The 16,479-nt window shown below is 54.7% G+C and overlaps 1 protein-coding gene across 1 annotated transcript; it reads right to left on the bottom strand.

Annotated features, from left to right (window-relative positions):
* Positions 1–4,594: 4,594 nt before the first annotated feature.
* On the bottom strand, positions 4,595–6,305 carry MYOD1 (myogenic differentiation 1). The gene is made up of 3 exons (XM_058544695.1): positions 5,676–6,305; positions 5,113–5,191; positions 4,595–4,845 (listed from the first exon to the last, which is right to left on the bottom strand). Exons 1-3 carry the CDS (start codon positions 6,303–6,305, stop codon positions 4,595–4,597), a joined length of 960 nt encoding a protein of 319 aa, XP_058400678.1.
* Between the last annotated feature and the right edge of the window lie 10,174 nt (positions 6,306–16,479).

Genomic DNA, 16,479 nt, shown 5'->3' with positions numbered 1-16,479 from the left:
AATGTTTTTAAATTGACAATGTTCATTAAAAAGTTTGTTGATGTTGAGAACTTGTTATAGTGACATATAAATTTTATTCTATAATTCATAATTAGTTGATGTCAGTATTTTGTGTTAGATCAACAAACGCTTAATCTTTTCCCAATGTTTTCATATAAATCACCCTTCTTCATTGATTGGATTACAAACAATGCAAGAGTCTTCAATAACTCCATTCAAAAGTTATCTCTTGCTTTTAATAAATTCCTTTTTGGTATCATCTAAATATATTTTGGGGGTACTATTGTCTTCTCAATGTCATAATCATTTAAATTTATTTCATCGTTCATCATTATTGCTTCTGTTTTATATTCCATTTATTTAAAATATGTTCTCCGAAAGCCAGACAAAATGTATGTCTTTAGGTAGGACCCCAACATGCCCATAAATGCCACTCAACACAATGGGGACGTCAGAATAGAAAGAGACAATCACCACAACCAATTAGTTAAAATAATTTACTGTGGCAAATTAAAAAAGAGACGAGATGATGTGAACATATTTCCAGGGCTTCTTCCAGGGCCTTAGAAGGGACTCACGCAACGGAGAGGACCTGAGGTTTAAACGTCATTGGTTTCACGGTGCATCTGCTGGTATGCTCTGGGTACACGTGTGCTGTTGTACGGACACACAAGTGTGGAGACACACACATATGTCTCTATGGAGAGCATGGCTTGGTGTTTCCTCAGATCCAGCCTGGGCGAAAATGGTCCCAAGAGCAAGGGACATTTCATCTACACTGCAAATGGAGTTGGGCTCAGCCAGATGTCCCCCCGCCACCACCACCTCTCCACCAGGGGACTGAGGCGAGGAACAGGCCAGGAGGCAGCCTCAAATCCCATCATCCATGAGGTGATCCAGTGTCCAGCTGCTCCCCTCCCTCCTGACTTTCCTTACCTCCTCTCTCCTTACTCCCTCTGTAGAGGCTACAGGGCAAGACAGCTGAGAGTGTGGTCTCTGGAGCCTCTCTGCCTGGGTTCAAATCCTGGCTCATGACCTGAGTGGGTCCAATGAGAATTCTTCCCTGGGAATTTTCTAACTGGAGTTTAATGGTGAGGTCTAAGGTGATCCCTGAGTTGCTGGAGAAAACCAATATGGAGTAGGAGAGAGTGAGGCCAAGTAGAGGCAAGAAGGGGAGCGCGTGGGAGAGTAATACGGGCTCCAGTCCCAGCTCTCGAGGCCCCTGGACGCTGTGGTGCTTGTAGCGCTACTTCCATCTGGGAACTGCCCCGTGTCCTTCCAACACACCCTGGGGGGGTTTAAGCTAGTTTGAATTGAGTTTCTGTCACTTGTAACCGGAAGTGTCCTGGACTAAATCTGTCCCCATACCTACTTCTTTCCCTGAGTCTCCATCTCTGCAATGGCACCACCCATCTGAAGCAAACCAGAGCCTGAAGTCATCCTTGGCTCTTCCTTTTCTCTCACTTCCTTAGGGCTTCCATACACAGGCTCTGTGAACAGCTACGCAGGTTGTTCACTGAACAAGTGCAGCTGGCTAAGGAGGTGAGTGAGGGCTGAAGTGCAGCCTTCTCTCTGCTTGCCTAGCCATGAACCCTGTTGCAGAGCAGTGTCCTTGGGAAAGAAGGGACACCTTTTTCTAATTGCATCTTAGCTCCCTATAGGCTCCTGGGGCCTTCTGCATATATGGGGCTGGTTCCCTCTGTGCAGAAACTGCCTCCTCCTCTCTTCACCGGTTACCTTCTCAAACCCCAACCTCGTTTCTCATTGCAGCCTTTACTTTTCCTACAGCATTTCTCCCCATTTGTCACACTGCATTTAGTCCCTTGGTTCTTTGTCTAATGGCTGTCTGCCCAGCGGATTTTAAGCTGTGTGAGGGTAGGCACTGTGCCTCCAGGTTCTCCGCTGTCCTGTCGACACCTACACTTTATCTGGCACAACTGTCTCCACTCTTGTGCTTTCTCTCCCTTCCCCAGTCACAGTCCCCGTTCAGGCCGTGTCCTCTGAGCAACCCCAGTGGCCTCCTGACAAGTCTTCCTGTCTCAGGTCTTGTTCCTTGCTATCCATTCTGCCAGCCCAAACTGGCCTTTCTAAAATACAGGTTTATGTGGATCCTTCCCCTGGTTCGATTCCTCGATGGCTCCCTACTGCCCTCAGGTTAAAGACCAGGTCCACTGTGGCCTTGCCGCTGCCTCTCCCCATCTCACCTCCGGCCCCTCCCTGTGAGCATTTTTGGTTCCATGAAGCCGCAGTTTGCTTTCTGTCACCTCTGGTCTTTGCACTTGCTGATTCCCCAGCTTGGAGCACCCGTCTTTCCTGACCAACTCCTTCAAGGTTCTAATTAGGGGTTACCGGCTTGTCTATACCTTCTGTTCCTACTGTGCTCCTCTGCCACACACACCCCTATTATAGCACGTAAGTCATTGTGATGTAATCAGCTGCTGAAAGATCCAATCCCCCCCTAAGTCTGAGTGCCTGCCAGGGTCAGGAACTGTGTCCACCGGTCTCTCTTGTCACCCAGCATAGGACATGGCATCTGCTGAATGAATGAACTCATGAATGAGCCCCAAGGGGTCTCAAAGGAGTGTAAAGAACCCCAAGGCGCATCTGGGGAAGCCGCCAGAGAAAAAGCTGAGGATCATTAGTACCAAAGCAGCCCTGGGCAGCTCCTCAGGGGCCCTGTGTTGGGGAGAGCAGAGGCTCTCCTCAGAGCAGACAGCAGATCCTCAGCTACGTAATGGGGCCCTCCCTTCTGGCATCGTGTCTTACCTATATTCCCCAGGGCCCCTCCACTTGGTGAGCAGAACCCTTGAAAGTGGGCCTGTAAGGTTTTCAGGAAAAACGTATCTGTAAGGGTGGGATGTAGGACGTACGTGTATGTGTGTTGGGGGGCGGGGGTTGGGGCAGTACGTGAGTGGGGAGAAACTTTTATCTGGCCATCTTTCCAGGGGTGCCCTCCCAGAGGTGTCTCTGTGTGTGTGTCTCTCCCTTGTGGGTGTGCGTGGGTCTGTGGGCATTGCGGGTGTGTTGTCTTCTCTTCTCAAGACACAGTTCAAATGGCACCTCTTCCAGGAAGCCCTCCCCAGCACCCGGCTAAATCAGTGGCCCCTCCTCTGCTCTCAGAGTGTTCATAGCTTGATGACAGCACTTATGCCACCTGTGAGGATGGAGGTTTGCACGTGCCCCCTCCTTGAAGGCTCTGGGCTCCTGTCCTCTGAGATCCGACAGTGCCAGGATGCTCCATGTGCCGGGTTACTGGCTGAGTAGAGGTGTCTGTGCCTCTCTGGTCTTCTATGCTGTCCCCTTGTGATTCCACCTATCACTAGGAGCCTGTAAGTACCATACAGCTTACCATGCCCCCTCCAGTCATTTCCTTCCCTCATAACGCTGTGAGCACCTTATCACATCCTCTGTCCCCATGAGGATTCTGAGTGGCACCCGGGGCCACGACTTTCCAGTGATCCTTCTGGACACCACACCTAGGTTCACTCTGTGTGCACGGAACGCGTGATTCTCAACCTTGCACCACTTCAGAATCACCTGGGGAGCTTCTGAAAACTACCAATACCTGGCCCAGGGGATCTGGGGCAGATACGTTAAATCGGAATCTCGGGGCGGGGTGGGGGGTGGGCAAGCATGGATCTTTTTTAAACTACTCAGATCATTCTAAGACGCATCCTCACCTGAGAACCACCGACCCGTGCGTGATATATACGTCACGGTCAGAGGAAGCTCCCCACTTGTTGGAGACATGTGCACCCTCCCTTCCGGTGGCCCCAGGCTTCCTGCTTGCAATCCCTCTGCCGCCTACAGGGGTCGCTGCGGTACAGCTGGCCCAGTTAGCCCATTTTCCTCCGGGTCAAAAATCCTGCCCCCATCCCCAGGGAGAGCCGGAGCCGCCGCGGTATAAATTAGCGTCTTTATTTCCAACACCTGACAGCGTCCGCGGCTCGCCCGCCTGCCGTATAAACATACAAAGTCCCTGTTGCACCGCACACCATGCCTCAGAGATAAATACAGCCCTAGGGGCTCCTGCTCTGGCAAAGCAACTCTTATTTACAGAAATAGATTACAAAAGTATTACAAAAAGTGGTCCTGAACCGGGGAGGGGGTGGGAGCGGTAACCGTTACACTAGTTACACTGGGGACGGGAACGCACCCCGCAGACGTGGGGAAGAGCGCACAGCTCCTGGGCTCCGGACCGGAGAGGCCACGCCCCCGCAAGCGACCTGGGCGTCCGGGGGCGGGGCTTAGGTCCGCGGGCGTCCCACTCCCCGTCGGGGAGGAGGCCAGGAAGAGGAAGGGCCTAGCCCCTCGAGGATCAGCTCTGGCCCACGAAGGAACACCGACTGGCCATCGCAGCGGGTCTCAGGGAAAGGTGCTGCGTGGGAAAAGAGGACTGTGTCCTTGCTCTGGGGTGCGGGAGGCGGAAAGACGCATCAGTTCTCCTGCCTCTCCTACCTCGGGAGGGGTCGCTTTTAAAGCGCGGTTGGGGAGGGGTGGCATTTAAGCTCAATCTTCTGGGCATGAGGGACCCTAGGGGCACCATCCCTCGGGCGGGTGGGCAGCAGCGCCCTCCGACGCGGCTGCCCACCCCTCAGAGCACCTGGTAGATCGGGTTGGGGTTCGCGCCCGCGGGGCACAGCGGGGCGGCGTCGGGGGAAGGGGTGGGGGCGCCGCGCTCGCCCTCGCTCGGGGCGGCCGCCTCTTGCGGGCCGGGAGACGACTCCGGCGGCGCATCGGCCAGCAGAAGCGCGGGCGCGGCGGGGCTCTCGGTGGAGATGCGCTCCACGATGCTGGACAGGCAGTCGAGGCTGGACACCGCAGCACTCTTCCCGGGCCTGGGTTCTGCACGGGGAGGGTAGGTTAGTATGCAGAGGTTGAGCCGCCAAGTCTCCCACCACTGGGCTCAGTGCTTTGGGGCAGACGGGAAACTGAGGGCCTGCCAGAGTCCAGGACGATCCAGCAAGAGTGCTGGGCAAAAAGAGAGGGAGCCCCACGCTTAGTTTTTCATTCAGTATACCATCGCCCAGGGTTGGGGGGCGGGGGGGTCCTAGACAGAGGGAAGCCAGGACAGCTCAAATGGGAACGTGGGAAGGAAGAGCGAATACGCACCGCTGTGCGCCTCGCTGTAGTAGGTGCCGTCGTAGCAGTTCCGCCGCCGCGCACCGCTCGGGGGGCCGCTGTAGTCCATCTGCAAAAGGCAAGGGCGACCAGTCAGGCCCGCGAGACCGCGTGGGGCGGAGCATCACTCCCTGAGGCCGCCCCCTCCCCAGCTCCCCAAATCTCAGCCACGAGTTCCGGCCCAGATCTGTCCTGGTTGGGTGGTAGGGATGGGCAGGAGCTGTCTGCAGCATGCCAGGCCAGAGGGCGGACAGTTACCTAGGAGCACAAATCTGTATTTTGGAAATAAGGGATAAAGGGAGAAAAAGCAGATCTTCATGTCGGCGCAGCAGTGTTCTAATAGCGCCCCCAACCGAGTGGATCGCACCTGTCCCATGCGCCCCCAAAGCACTAGGCCATTCCAGCGACAGTAGCCCAGGATATGGGGGTCCACTCCTGGGAAGTTTCCCCGCCCAACCCTCCCCCGGAGGGCCAGCTCCCTGCCCTCGGAAACGCGTCCCAGATATCCCGAGAGCTGCCCTCACTTCTCCTCTAGCCCGGGGTCCTGCCCTTACCATGCCGTCGGAGCAGTTGGAGCGCGGGCTGGACGCGTCCGAGTCGCCGCTGTAGTGCTCGCCGCCGCGGCCTGGGGGCAGTGGGCCAGGCGCGTAGAAGGCGGCGGCGGCGCCAGGGGGCGCGGCGTCCTGGTCGCGCAGCAGCGCCTGCAGGCCCTCGATATAGCGGATAGCGTTGCGCAGGATCTCCACCTTGGGCAGCCGCTGGTTCGGGTTGCTAGACGTGCAGCGCTTGAGCGTCTCGAAGGCTTCGTTGACTTTGCTCAGGCGGCGCCGCTCGCGCATGGTGGCCGCCTTGCGGCGGTCGGCGTTAGTGGTCTTGCGCTTGCACGCCTTGCAAGCCCACAATAGACAGCGGCCCGCTTGGTGGTGCCCGCTGGGCGCGCGCACATGTTCATCCTCCCGCCCGCCCGGGGCCGGGTGCACGGTCGCAGGAAAGTGCGAGTGTTCCTCGGGCTTCAGGAGCGCGCCCACGTGCACGAGGCGCGGGTCCAGGTCCTCGAAGAAACGCAGGTCCGGGGAGTCGAAACATGGGTCATCGTAGAAGTCGTCCGCTGTGGCAAAGTTGCAGAGAGAGCCATCGGGGCCAGTCAGGTCTACGTCGCGGAGCGGCGGCGACAGCAGCTCCATATCCCGGCGGGGGGCGGCGCAACAACCTGGCTTTGCCCAACCGCAGCGGCAGGGGTTGCCCGAAACTTTCTGGCTCTCTGGAGTCCCGGCCGTGCGATGGCAAAGTACTGGGGGTCTGAATGTAGACCCAGCTGTCCTCCACCCTGCCCTGTCCCGTCTGGCCTGACGGGAGGTGAGGAAAGCGGTGGCAGCGCCCCGGGGCTTCCCCACCCCTATCTTCTCACCAGGCGCCCGGGGCTATTTATCCCGTAGTAGCCTAAGGGCCCCCAGAGCCAGAGCGGGCGGCTGGGGGCGGGGGCGCCCGAGGCCAATAGGAACAGAGCGGGGAGGGGCTTGGGATCCCCAGGGTGGCCGCAGGGGCAAGAGACTAGCCAGCCCCCTACCCCTCGACACCCGAGCGTGCGCGCTCCAGCCCCTCCCTAGGCAGGGAGGGAGGCAGAAGCTGGCAGCCCAACGCGGCTGCACTTGGCTCCCGGGCACACTCTTTCCAAACCTCTCCAGCACCAAACTCTTCCTGTGTCCTCGGGAAACGCTGGCCGCGCGCGCTCACTTCCAAGCCGACTTTGGGCTCCCCTCTGTCCTCTGATTTGTGAGGGACCCAAGAACAGGGTAGGAGTAGAAATCAGATGGGAAGAGATTTGGAGAGAGACACATGGCAGTGGGGCGGAGACACACTCAGAGCTGAGATAGTGAGATGGTGAGAGATATACCCAAGAGACTGAGAGACATTCAGAGGGCAGAAAGCTCTCTGAGAGGCAGAAAAAGAGAAACGCGCAACGAGAGACTCCAAGAGTGCTAGTGGGTGAACCGGAGACAAACTGGACGTGGTGACCGTGTCACTGGGCCAATTCTTGCCTCAGGGGTCGCTCAGAGGGCCGCGGGCCCAGCCCATCTGGACACTTAGAAACCCGGCCGCGTCTATACAGAAGGCAAGGATCTCTGCTAGGAGCTTCGCGCCAGTCTCTCCAAACTCAGGTCCTGCCCCGGCCTGGAGGGAGGCAAGCGGACTCTCAACCTGCGCCTTTCCGCAGCCAGGCGTCCAGTGCGGGTCCAGGCCAAGATGTCGCTTCAGCTGGGAAGAAAACTCCGTCTACTCGGGCTTGCCTCCGCCTGTAGCACAATGCTGCACCAAGGCAGTTCACTGCTCAAAGGCAGCGAACGCCCAGGCTGGGCTTGAGAACTCCACTTCAGAGCCGAGTCTTTGAGAGTGGAGTTTGCAGACTAATGACCCAAGTTCGCGTCCAGACCCCACAGTTTCCTGTATGATTTTGTGTAAGTCACACCGCCTTCCCGAGCCTCAGTTTCCCCACTTTCTAAATTTGAGGATAATAATAGCGATCTCTTGGAGTGATTGTGGTGGTCGTAAAGAGACCAAAGATGTGGAAGCTCTCAGTTTGAGGTGCAAGGCTATACTAGCAAGAGGGCTTGCTCCTGTCTGTGAGGCCGGCTGGATGGTGTGCTCCCTTTGGGCCTCCCAGCTGTTGGCTGGGGCACTGGGCCCCGACAGGGGCCCTTGTAAGTCTCAGGGCTCAGCTCCTGTGGAGGCCTCAGCTGCATTTCTCCCCAGCAGGCCCACTGGGGAGACTGGGAATCGAAGGAGGAGGCAACCACCTCATGGGATCTCTGGCTGTTTCACAAGCCCTGGGGTACCCCCACCCCCATAGGGCCTCTCAGCCTCTTCTGGAATCTGCAGTCCACACCTTCCTCTCCGAACTCTGGCTAGAAATCTCCCTTGGACCATACACCCCTACCTGGGTCTCTCCTCCTGGAGCCCAGAGACATAAACAAGAATGACCTTTGTGCCTTTCCCACTAACTTCTGGAAGCTGTCCTGGCTGGCCATCTGGGCTCTGGGAAGCCCTCCCTTCCCACTGGACCTGGTGGGCTCTTTTGGAGCCCTGCCGTCTTCTCTGCCACTTGTAGTAGTGCTGAAGGTCCCCCTTCATGAAGTAACTTCACACCATAACACCACCTTCATTTATTCATTCAACAGATATCATGGAGCATCCAGTATGTGTCAGGTACTGGTCTAGGTGTTGGGGACACAGCAATGAATGAAATCAAGCCCCTGCTCTCATGGTGCTTACATTGTAGGTCAGGGTGACAGACAATAAATGAGTAAGCAAGGAAGTATATGATGTTATAGGAGGTTATAAGTTTTATGAAGAAAAAGTAAAGCATGGGAACAAAAGTGATGAAGATTTTTTCATTGTATGGAGTGATCAGAAAAGGACTCTCTGGGCTGACTACATCTGAACAGAGACCTGAGTGAAGGGAGGGCAGAGGCAGATATCTGGGGCCAGATAGAGGGAAGAGCATGTGCCAAGGTCCTGGGGCAGGATTGTGTGGCAGATTTAAAGTACAGCAAGGGGTTTGGTATGTCTGGAGCAGGGTGAGCAAGCAGGAGAGTGGTGGAGATGGGGTCAGAAAGGGAGCAAAGGAATTCTATTCTGAGATGGAAAGCCACTGGAGGGCTTGAGCAGAAGAGAAGAATGTCACCATCTGACTTACATTTTAACAGGAGCATGCTGGTTACTGGAGAGCAAGGGCAGAAGCAGGGAGACCAATTAGGCGGCTACTGCAATAATGCAAGTGAGTGGTGATAGTGGCTTAGATCTGGTGGCGGTGGAGATGGTGAAAAGTGGTTGAATTCCAGATATATTTTGAAAATGGAGCCAGCAAGACTTATTCATGATTGGATGTGGGCAGGGAGACAAGAGGGGAGTTAAGGATGACTCCTGGAAGGGTGGAGCTGGGGAAGAGCAGGTTTGCGGGTGGCAGATCGAGAGTCCAGGTTGGGGCAAAATTTGAGATGCATATTCAACATCGCAGTGGAGAGGTCAAGTAGGCAGAGGATTTGTTACGCTGGAATTCCAGAGGGGAGGTCTGGGCCTGAGGAAGACCAGTCCACTCGACCTCTAAGACGTCTCTCAAGTCTCTCCATCCCCAGTGTCACCATCCTGGACTGCACCGCCACACTGCTGGCCCGAAGACCACAGTAGCCTCCTGGCTGCTCCCCTCACATCCGCTCTTGCCCCAGGAGAATCCACTCACTACACAGCAACCTGAGTAATCCCTTAAAAACATCAATGGGATTATACCCTCTTCTGCTTCAGACTCCCTAACGGTTTCTCATCACGTTTAGAATAAAATCTCATCTTTTTACCCTGGCCTGTAAGGCCCTACATGAGCTGGCCTCAGCCCACCTCTGCAATGTAATCTGGAACCACTGTCCCCTTTCATCTCTCCATTCCAGCCTGACCTCCTCTCCTGACTTCCAGCGCTCTGAGGACCGTCCTGCTTCGGAGCCTTGCACTAGCACTCTCCGCCGGGCTCTCCCCACCATTGGCTGCTTTTCACGTATCAGGTCTCAGCTCAAATGTTGTCTCCTCGGGACGCCTCTGCCATCCTCTCTAAGGTAGCTGGGTCGCATCACCCTGCTCATTTCCTTCTTCGCACAGCTGCTCTTTAATTATCTTCTTTATTAGTTCATTCATTGATTGACATGGCCCCGTGAAGGCAGGGAGGTTTTTTTCACCACGGCATTTCCAGAAACCATCACAGCGGCTGTTACATAGTAGGGACTTGATAAATGTTGAGTGATCGAATGAGTGGCCTCATGCTCTTTGAATCTCTATGCATATATTTGAACTTCTTGAAATATGTCATTAATGAGGATGGTTGTATTTCTTCTACACTGGACAGTTGCATACGTGATTAGACACACATGCTGGGTCACACTTGCTCTTCTCAGGCAAGACTCAGGCCTATCTGCCTGGGGCATGCACCTTCACGTTGAGCAATTACACCTGGCCTGCTGTAATGTCGTAATAGTATACTGCAGAGCGATTTGGTGCTTATTAGAAGCTATGAGTCTTTTCACTTGACTTATACTCACAATGAGGAATGCGAGTAACTGATGTGTTAGTGATTTAGATTGAAACAAATACGTCTTCCTATTGTTCAAGCCTCAGCAGAATGCCTGGCACCTAGTAGACACTCAATAAATATTTGTTGGATGAATGAATGAATGAATCAAACTCTTTAATTAAAGAGTACCCTGAGATTTCCAGGTCAGCTCTGTAAGCCACTTTTCCTTGCAAATCCAGGTTCTTCTCCAACCTGAGCAAGCAAAGGGGACACAGAAATAAATTGGATGCCAAGACTTAAATGATTACAACTTTGCTTTTTGTGTTTGCGTTCATAAAAACCACCTCAGGGCTGTCGTCATGGTGCCTTTACAACAAGTAAATGTTGTATGTTCGATCTTACCAAACACATTTAATATTTTATCACTGTGGCTTAGAAATCTAAATGGCTTTGACAGTTTTAAACTCGACTGGTAGCTTCATCTTCTGTGGTAATTGAGAAGCACTGTTTTGAAATGCACACACGTTCTAGTGATACAAAGCCGCTTCCACATGAGACTTCCAAGTGGGGTTTTGTTTGCTACAAGCCTCCTGCTGCTTGAAGAGTTTGGCAATCACTGGACCTGGAGACCTTTAGAGACCTCTCTGGGCCTGGGACCCTGCCTGCCGGGGCCACCCTCCTGGTGGTGCCACCACATCTTTGGGAGAGGTTTGCCGACACCACCTTCCCATCCCTGCAGCAGAACGAGCAGGGGGAAGTGTGTCTGCCCTGGGACCCGGTGCCTTTCAGTCCTAGTGCTGGGTTGGGGGCGAGGAGGGAAAAGGACGTCAGGTCTGGAAGCTGAAAAGAGTCCAGACTCTTACATTGCAGAGTCCAGTCAAAGGTGCCCCTCGGGGACACGGGTGCTCACTTGTTCTGGGAGAGGCCGAGGGCAATGGGCTGAGGGGCAATGCAGGGGGTGCCCCAGCACCTCTCCCCGCAACTGAAGGCTGAGGAGACTGCAGGGCTCTGTGGTCTGGGCCAGGTGCACACCTCACCGGTCCTTGGTCTCCAGTCTTCACAGTGAGGACCTCCTTTGGCAGCAGGTGGGGAGGGGGCTCCCTTCCCCCTCCACCCTTTCCAGCCCTCCCTCCTCAGCCCCTGGCCTGCCTGCCTGGGGCTATAAATGGAGAGCTGGCCTCTGGGCAGGAATGCAGGCCTGGCTGGGCCCCACAGTGTTGCACCCTCAGGGAGCGGTGGCCCCAGGGCTCCTGCAGCCTTTATATACATATATAGCCTCTGGAAACCCAATCCAGCCTGCACCTGCCCCAGTCCTCAAGCACCCTGCCCCTGCCTGGGCTGGACCTGTGGCTTCTCCCCCGGCTGGCACAGGCTGCATATCTGGTGGGGGGTGGGGAGTGCCACAGGGCCAGAGGGTGAAAACATGAGCAAGCCAGGTGGGGCTGGGCCAGCCCCAGGTCCCCTCTCCATCCCAGTCTTTCTCTTCCTATCTCTGGGTCCACCCTGAGCACTTCTCCCCTGTCCCCTGCCAAGCTTGCTCCCTGGGAAAGCCTGAAACTGCCGGCCACCTGGGTATGGATCCTGCCCTGGGTCCAGGCTGTGTTGGTCGAGAGGGTATAGATGTGGTCCCAGATTCAGGGTCAGGGTCCCAGAGATTCTCCACAGACACCACCTCCTACACTGGGGTACTCCCTGGCCTCACATGCAAGCAGGGCTTGGGAGGCCAGCGGATGAACTGGGAGTTGGAGAAAGGGGTCCACACGGAGGGGAAGCGAACAAGGAAACGACAAATGGCACATATACCCCCCGACAACTGTGTGCAGGGTGTGGCTGTGTGGGGTGGCGTGTGCACTGTGGGGGCGTATGCCCACTGTCACTCGTCCACCCTATGACTCGTTCACTCATTCAGCAAATATTTATGCGGCTCCTGTTCTGTGTCTGGTGCTGGGAATGCAGCAGGGAAGAAAGCAGACAGAGTTCCCTGCCCTCGTGGGGCTGATGTTCTCGGAGGCAAGGCCCACGATGAGCAGTAAACACACTAATAAGTGAATTATGGAGCACGTTAGAAGGGGAGGCATGCTGCAGAAAAATATCAAAAGCAGAGCAGGGTGAGCGGGACTGGGGCGCAGCGCAGGCCTGGTCGCAGAATTAAACAGAGCGGTCAGGTTGACACGGTGACATTTGAGCAAAGAGGTCAGAGAGGTTTGGGAGTGAGCCACGTACCCGTTGGGGGAGGAACGTTCCAGGCAGAGAGAGAAGATTATTACTGAGCACTTTCTGTGGGACAGTTGCCAGGAGCAGAGGATTTTGTGGGGGACAAGACAGGCATGGCTGCTGCTGTTCTAGGACCCTGTGGCCTGAATGTCTGGTGCCAGGTGGGCTGGGTGAGGCGAGGAGTGGCATGAGTTTGAGGATGGTTGGATGGGTGACTTGTGACCACTGGTGAGGTGAGGATGAGATGCTTCACACACACAGAAACACGTGTACAGTGTGTTGTGTGCTCAGGAGGGGGTGGAGGGCAGGGGATGTGCCTGATGTGAGCCTGGCATTGTGGGAGGGGAAGCCCCCGCGGCCTGCGCAGCTTTTCACCCTGCCCGGCCCCACGGGCCATGTGCACCTCCGTCCCTGCCCCCCTCACTCTCCATGTACACCTCTCACCTCCAGGTTCTTCCCCAGGGGCTGAGGGGGCTGGCGAGGGAAATTCGCAGGAGCCCAGACTGTTTGACAGAGGCACGGAAAGCTGAGGCCCAGTTTAAGAATCACCTGATGCCTGGCTTCTGGAAAGACCTGAGGAGTTCATTCATCCGGTCTCTCTCCTTCAAGCTTATTCTTTACATAATTATAAACTTTCTCTGCCTCAGAGGTGAGTGCAGGGGTCTCTCAGGGCACAGATTCCTGGGGTCTGACATACAAACTCACTGTGGTTAACTAAACAGCACAAATAAGGTGACAATAGTTAATGACTAGAAGTGTTGGGCCGGCCCCGTGGCTTAGCGGTTAAGCGCATGCGCTCCGCTACTGGCGGCCCGGGTTTGGATCCCGGGCGCGCACCGAGGCACCGCTTCTCCGGCCATGCTGAGGCCGCGTCCCACATACAGCAACTAGAAGGATGTGCAACTATGACATACAACTATCTACTGGAGCTTTGGGGGGGAGAATAAAAGGAGGAGGATTGGCAATAGATGTTAGCTCAGAGCCGGTCTTCCTCAGCAAAAAGGAGAGGATTAGCATGGATGTTAGCTCAGGGCTGATCTTCCTCAAAAAAAAAAAAAAAAGAAAGAAAAGAAGTGTTAAGGCTGGCAGGGTTCATGAAGGCGCTAATTATTCTTGTAGCCTAAGGGCATTAGGCTCTTGGCATGAGGAGAGCTGTTCAAGGAGAGTTCACCACCTCCACTGAACACACACTACAAGAATTTTTTTTAAATGTGAATTTAACTTGCAGTGTGAGGAATTTAAGTCAGATATAAGAAATAATATTGCCAAAGTACGGTATCTCCTCAAAGAGCGCTTTGTCCTTAAGCTAAGATGGCATGGATGCAGGAGGAAGGAGAAGGAGAAGGCCTCACCAAGTCACTTTCTACTTTATGCACATAGGATTTGTAAAAAGCCAGAGGATGTCCCTGTCTCCTCTGCTATGACACTCCACAGGAGGTTGTGCCAAGGGTCCAGCGTCTGGGCCTCGGATAGAGCTGACAGCATTTCCTGGGAAAGACTGTTTGCCCTTCTCCCCGTACCTCCATGTCTCTTTGTGACATGTCATAGGCATGTGTACCTCATAAACTGTGGACACCTCTCACACCGTGTACACCTCAGACTCCATGTATACCTCATATCCCATGTACACATCACACTCCATGTACACCTCACACAATGTACACCTCACACAATATACACCTCACACTCTATGAACACCTCACGTTCCATGTACACCTCATACTCCATGTATACCTCACACTTCGTGTATACCTCACATCCCATGTACACCTCATACTCCATGTACACCTCACACAATGTACACCTCACACAGTGTACACCTCTCACTCTGTGAATACCTCACACTCCATGTGTACCTCATATTCCATGAACACCTCACACTTCATGTATACCTCATATTCCATGTACACCTCACACTCTGTGTACACCTCACACTCTGTGTACACCTCACATTCTGTTTATACCTCCCACACCATGCACACCTCACACCATGTACACCTCACACTCCGTGTATACCTCATATCCCATGTACACATCACACTCCATGTACACTTCACACAATGTACACCTCACACTCTGTGAATACCTCACACTCCTGTACATACATGGAGTATGTACACCTCACACTTCATGTATACCTCATATTCCATGTACACCTCACACTCTGTGTACACCTCACACTCTGTGTACACTTCACATTCTGTTTACACCTCCCATACCATGCACACCTCACACGTGAGTATACCTCACATACAGGACACATCTTCCATACTGTGTACCTCTGTCACACCATGTCCACCTCACACACACTACTCATCATATACAGTGTACTCCTCATATTCCATGTATACGTCACACGTGTATATACCTCACAAGCTGTGTACACCTCCCCTACAGAACACAACTCATACCCCAAGTCCACACCCACCTGTGTCCCACACTGCTCACATTCTCTGTCAGGTATATCCACATTTGCTCCCAGTGTGAACGCTTGCCTGGCCCTATGGGCCTGGATGTCCTCCATTCCATCTGGAAGGAAGACACTAAAGGGGCATATTGGCCCTGGCATCCATGTCTTCTTTGCAGTCTTGGATTTGAACTTTTTAAGCGGAATCTTCCTGCCTAGAGAGGGTCAGGCCTCCCTGTAAGGGCTGAGGGTAGAGCTGGGGATGGGGGCCTGGCGCTGGGGATGACGCATGTGGCAGGATCCAGTGGGCAGCTGTGGGGGCCTGGGGAGGGGCCTCGGCTCCCCACTCCTCTCCTGTTGCCTCCTTTCTGCCTAATCGGCCCACCTGCCAGCCTGGGGGGCTCCAAGGAGCTGGGATTAAGGCACACACAGCCGTTGGGCTCCAGGGACAGACACCAGTTGCTGCCCCCAGCAGCTGCCCCAGCCACACGCCTCTGAGGGGAGGTGGGGTGCCTTGAGGAGGCCTGATTCTCTCCCCCAAACCTGCCCATCCTTGACCACTGGCACCCAGGACAGGAGTTTCCTGGCAGAGAAACGTGGGGCAAGGGCCTCATTACTGGTACCCAGGTTGTCCAGGGTAACTGTCATCTGCCTCTGCCCTATATCCTGTCCTGCCACTACCATAAAGCCCTCCTGGATGGCGGCTTCCCCCCTGGTTTGGGGAAGTGATTCATGGTCCACGTGCCCCAACAGGCCTACCTTCCCTCAGTTCCTCAAATGTTTCTTAAGCACTCACTCTGTTCCCAGGCTTCAAGCTAGGCACTGTGGCAGGATCTAACCATGATTCAGGCAGGGCCCCTGGCCTCCAGGAGCTCCACCTAGTGGGGAGAGGCAGACCCATGAATGAATCATCAAAACACCCTATGGGAGCACCCAGAGTGGGCAGCGAGCTCTCCTGTGGATACTCGAGGAGACTTCCCCAAGGAGGACGTATGGTATCCTTCTTTTTGGGTATTGAAGGATAGGTAGGAGTGCCCACTGGGAGAACTGGAGGGAAAGGCATTCCAGGCTTAGGGAACAGCATAAGTGAAGGCCAGAAGGCATGTCAACATGCCGTAGGATGTTCCCGTGCAGCTGACTCTGTATCCGGCCTTCCTTTGGTCATTTGGGACCTGCTTCCAGAGGGGTAAATGGCTCTGTCTGAGGTGAAGCCCACCAGTTTTCCAGACAAGGTAACAGGTTAAGTCAAGGGTCGAGGGTGGTGTGAGGAGGGATTGCGGGAGGAGGATGGCACCCTTGTACAGTGGAGAGAACCTGGACCGAGCCCCAGGACTGGAGTTTTCTCTGAGCTGGCTGTGTGCTGCTGTGGGGTCCTCTCCGAGCCCCTCCACACTCCTTTTGGGGTCTCACTTTCCCCACATGTAAGATGGAGGCCTTGGACTCCTGGCCTCACTCACACTCAAGAAGGGTCTGGCCAGGGTCCCTGCGTCTCCCTGGCCTCCCAGCTCCCTCTTGGGTCTCCCTTCTCAGCATGCAGGGCAGAGGCCTGTCCTTTGACCCGTCCCCCTGGCCCAGCACAGGGCCAGGGGTGGGTGAAGCATCAGCCTGCGTGAGGCTGGGGCTCAGCATGAGAAGCAGAAGCCTGTTCCTCAGGCTGGAGAGGCAGTTAACGTGAAGGTCCCCA

Source organism: Diceros bicornis, chromosome 7 (genome assembly GCF_020826845.1).
Source record: "Diceros bicornis minor isolate mBicDic1 chromosome 7, mDicBic1.mat.cur, whole genome shotgun sequence".
In the NCBI taxonomy this organism is placed as follows: domain Eukaryota; kingdom Metazoa; phylum Chordata; class Mammalia; order Perissodactyla; family Rhinocerotidae; genus Diceros; species Diceros bicornis.
This window is presented reverse-complemented; position numbering and strand designations above follow the sequence as displayed.

Bases quoted from the DNA above. Each gene is read 5' to 3' on its own strand.
- MYOD1 (XM_058544695.1), bottom strand. From the start codon at position 6,305: ATGGAGCTGCTGTCGCCGCCGCTCCGCGACGTAGACCTGACTGGCCCC. The intron at 5,192-5,675 runs GTAAGGGCAGGA...TGCCTTTTGCAG, and splicing joins CCAACTGCTCCGACGGCATG to ATGGACTACAGCGGCCCCCC. The intron at 4,846-5,112 runs GTGCGTATTCGC...CTCCCCGTGCAG, and splicing joins CTACAGCGAGGCGCACAGCG to AACCCAGGCCCGGGAAGAGT.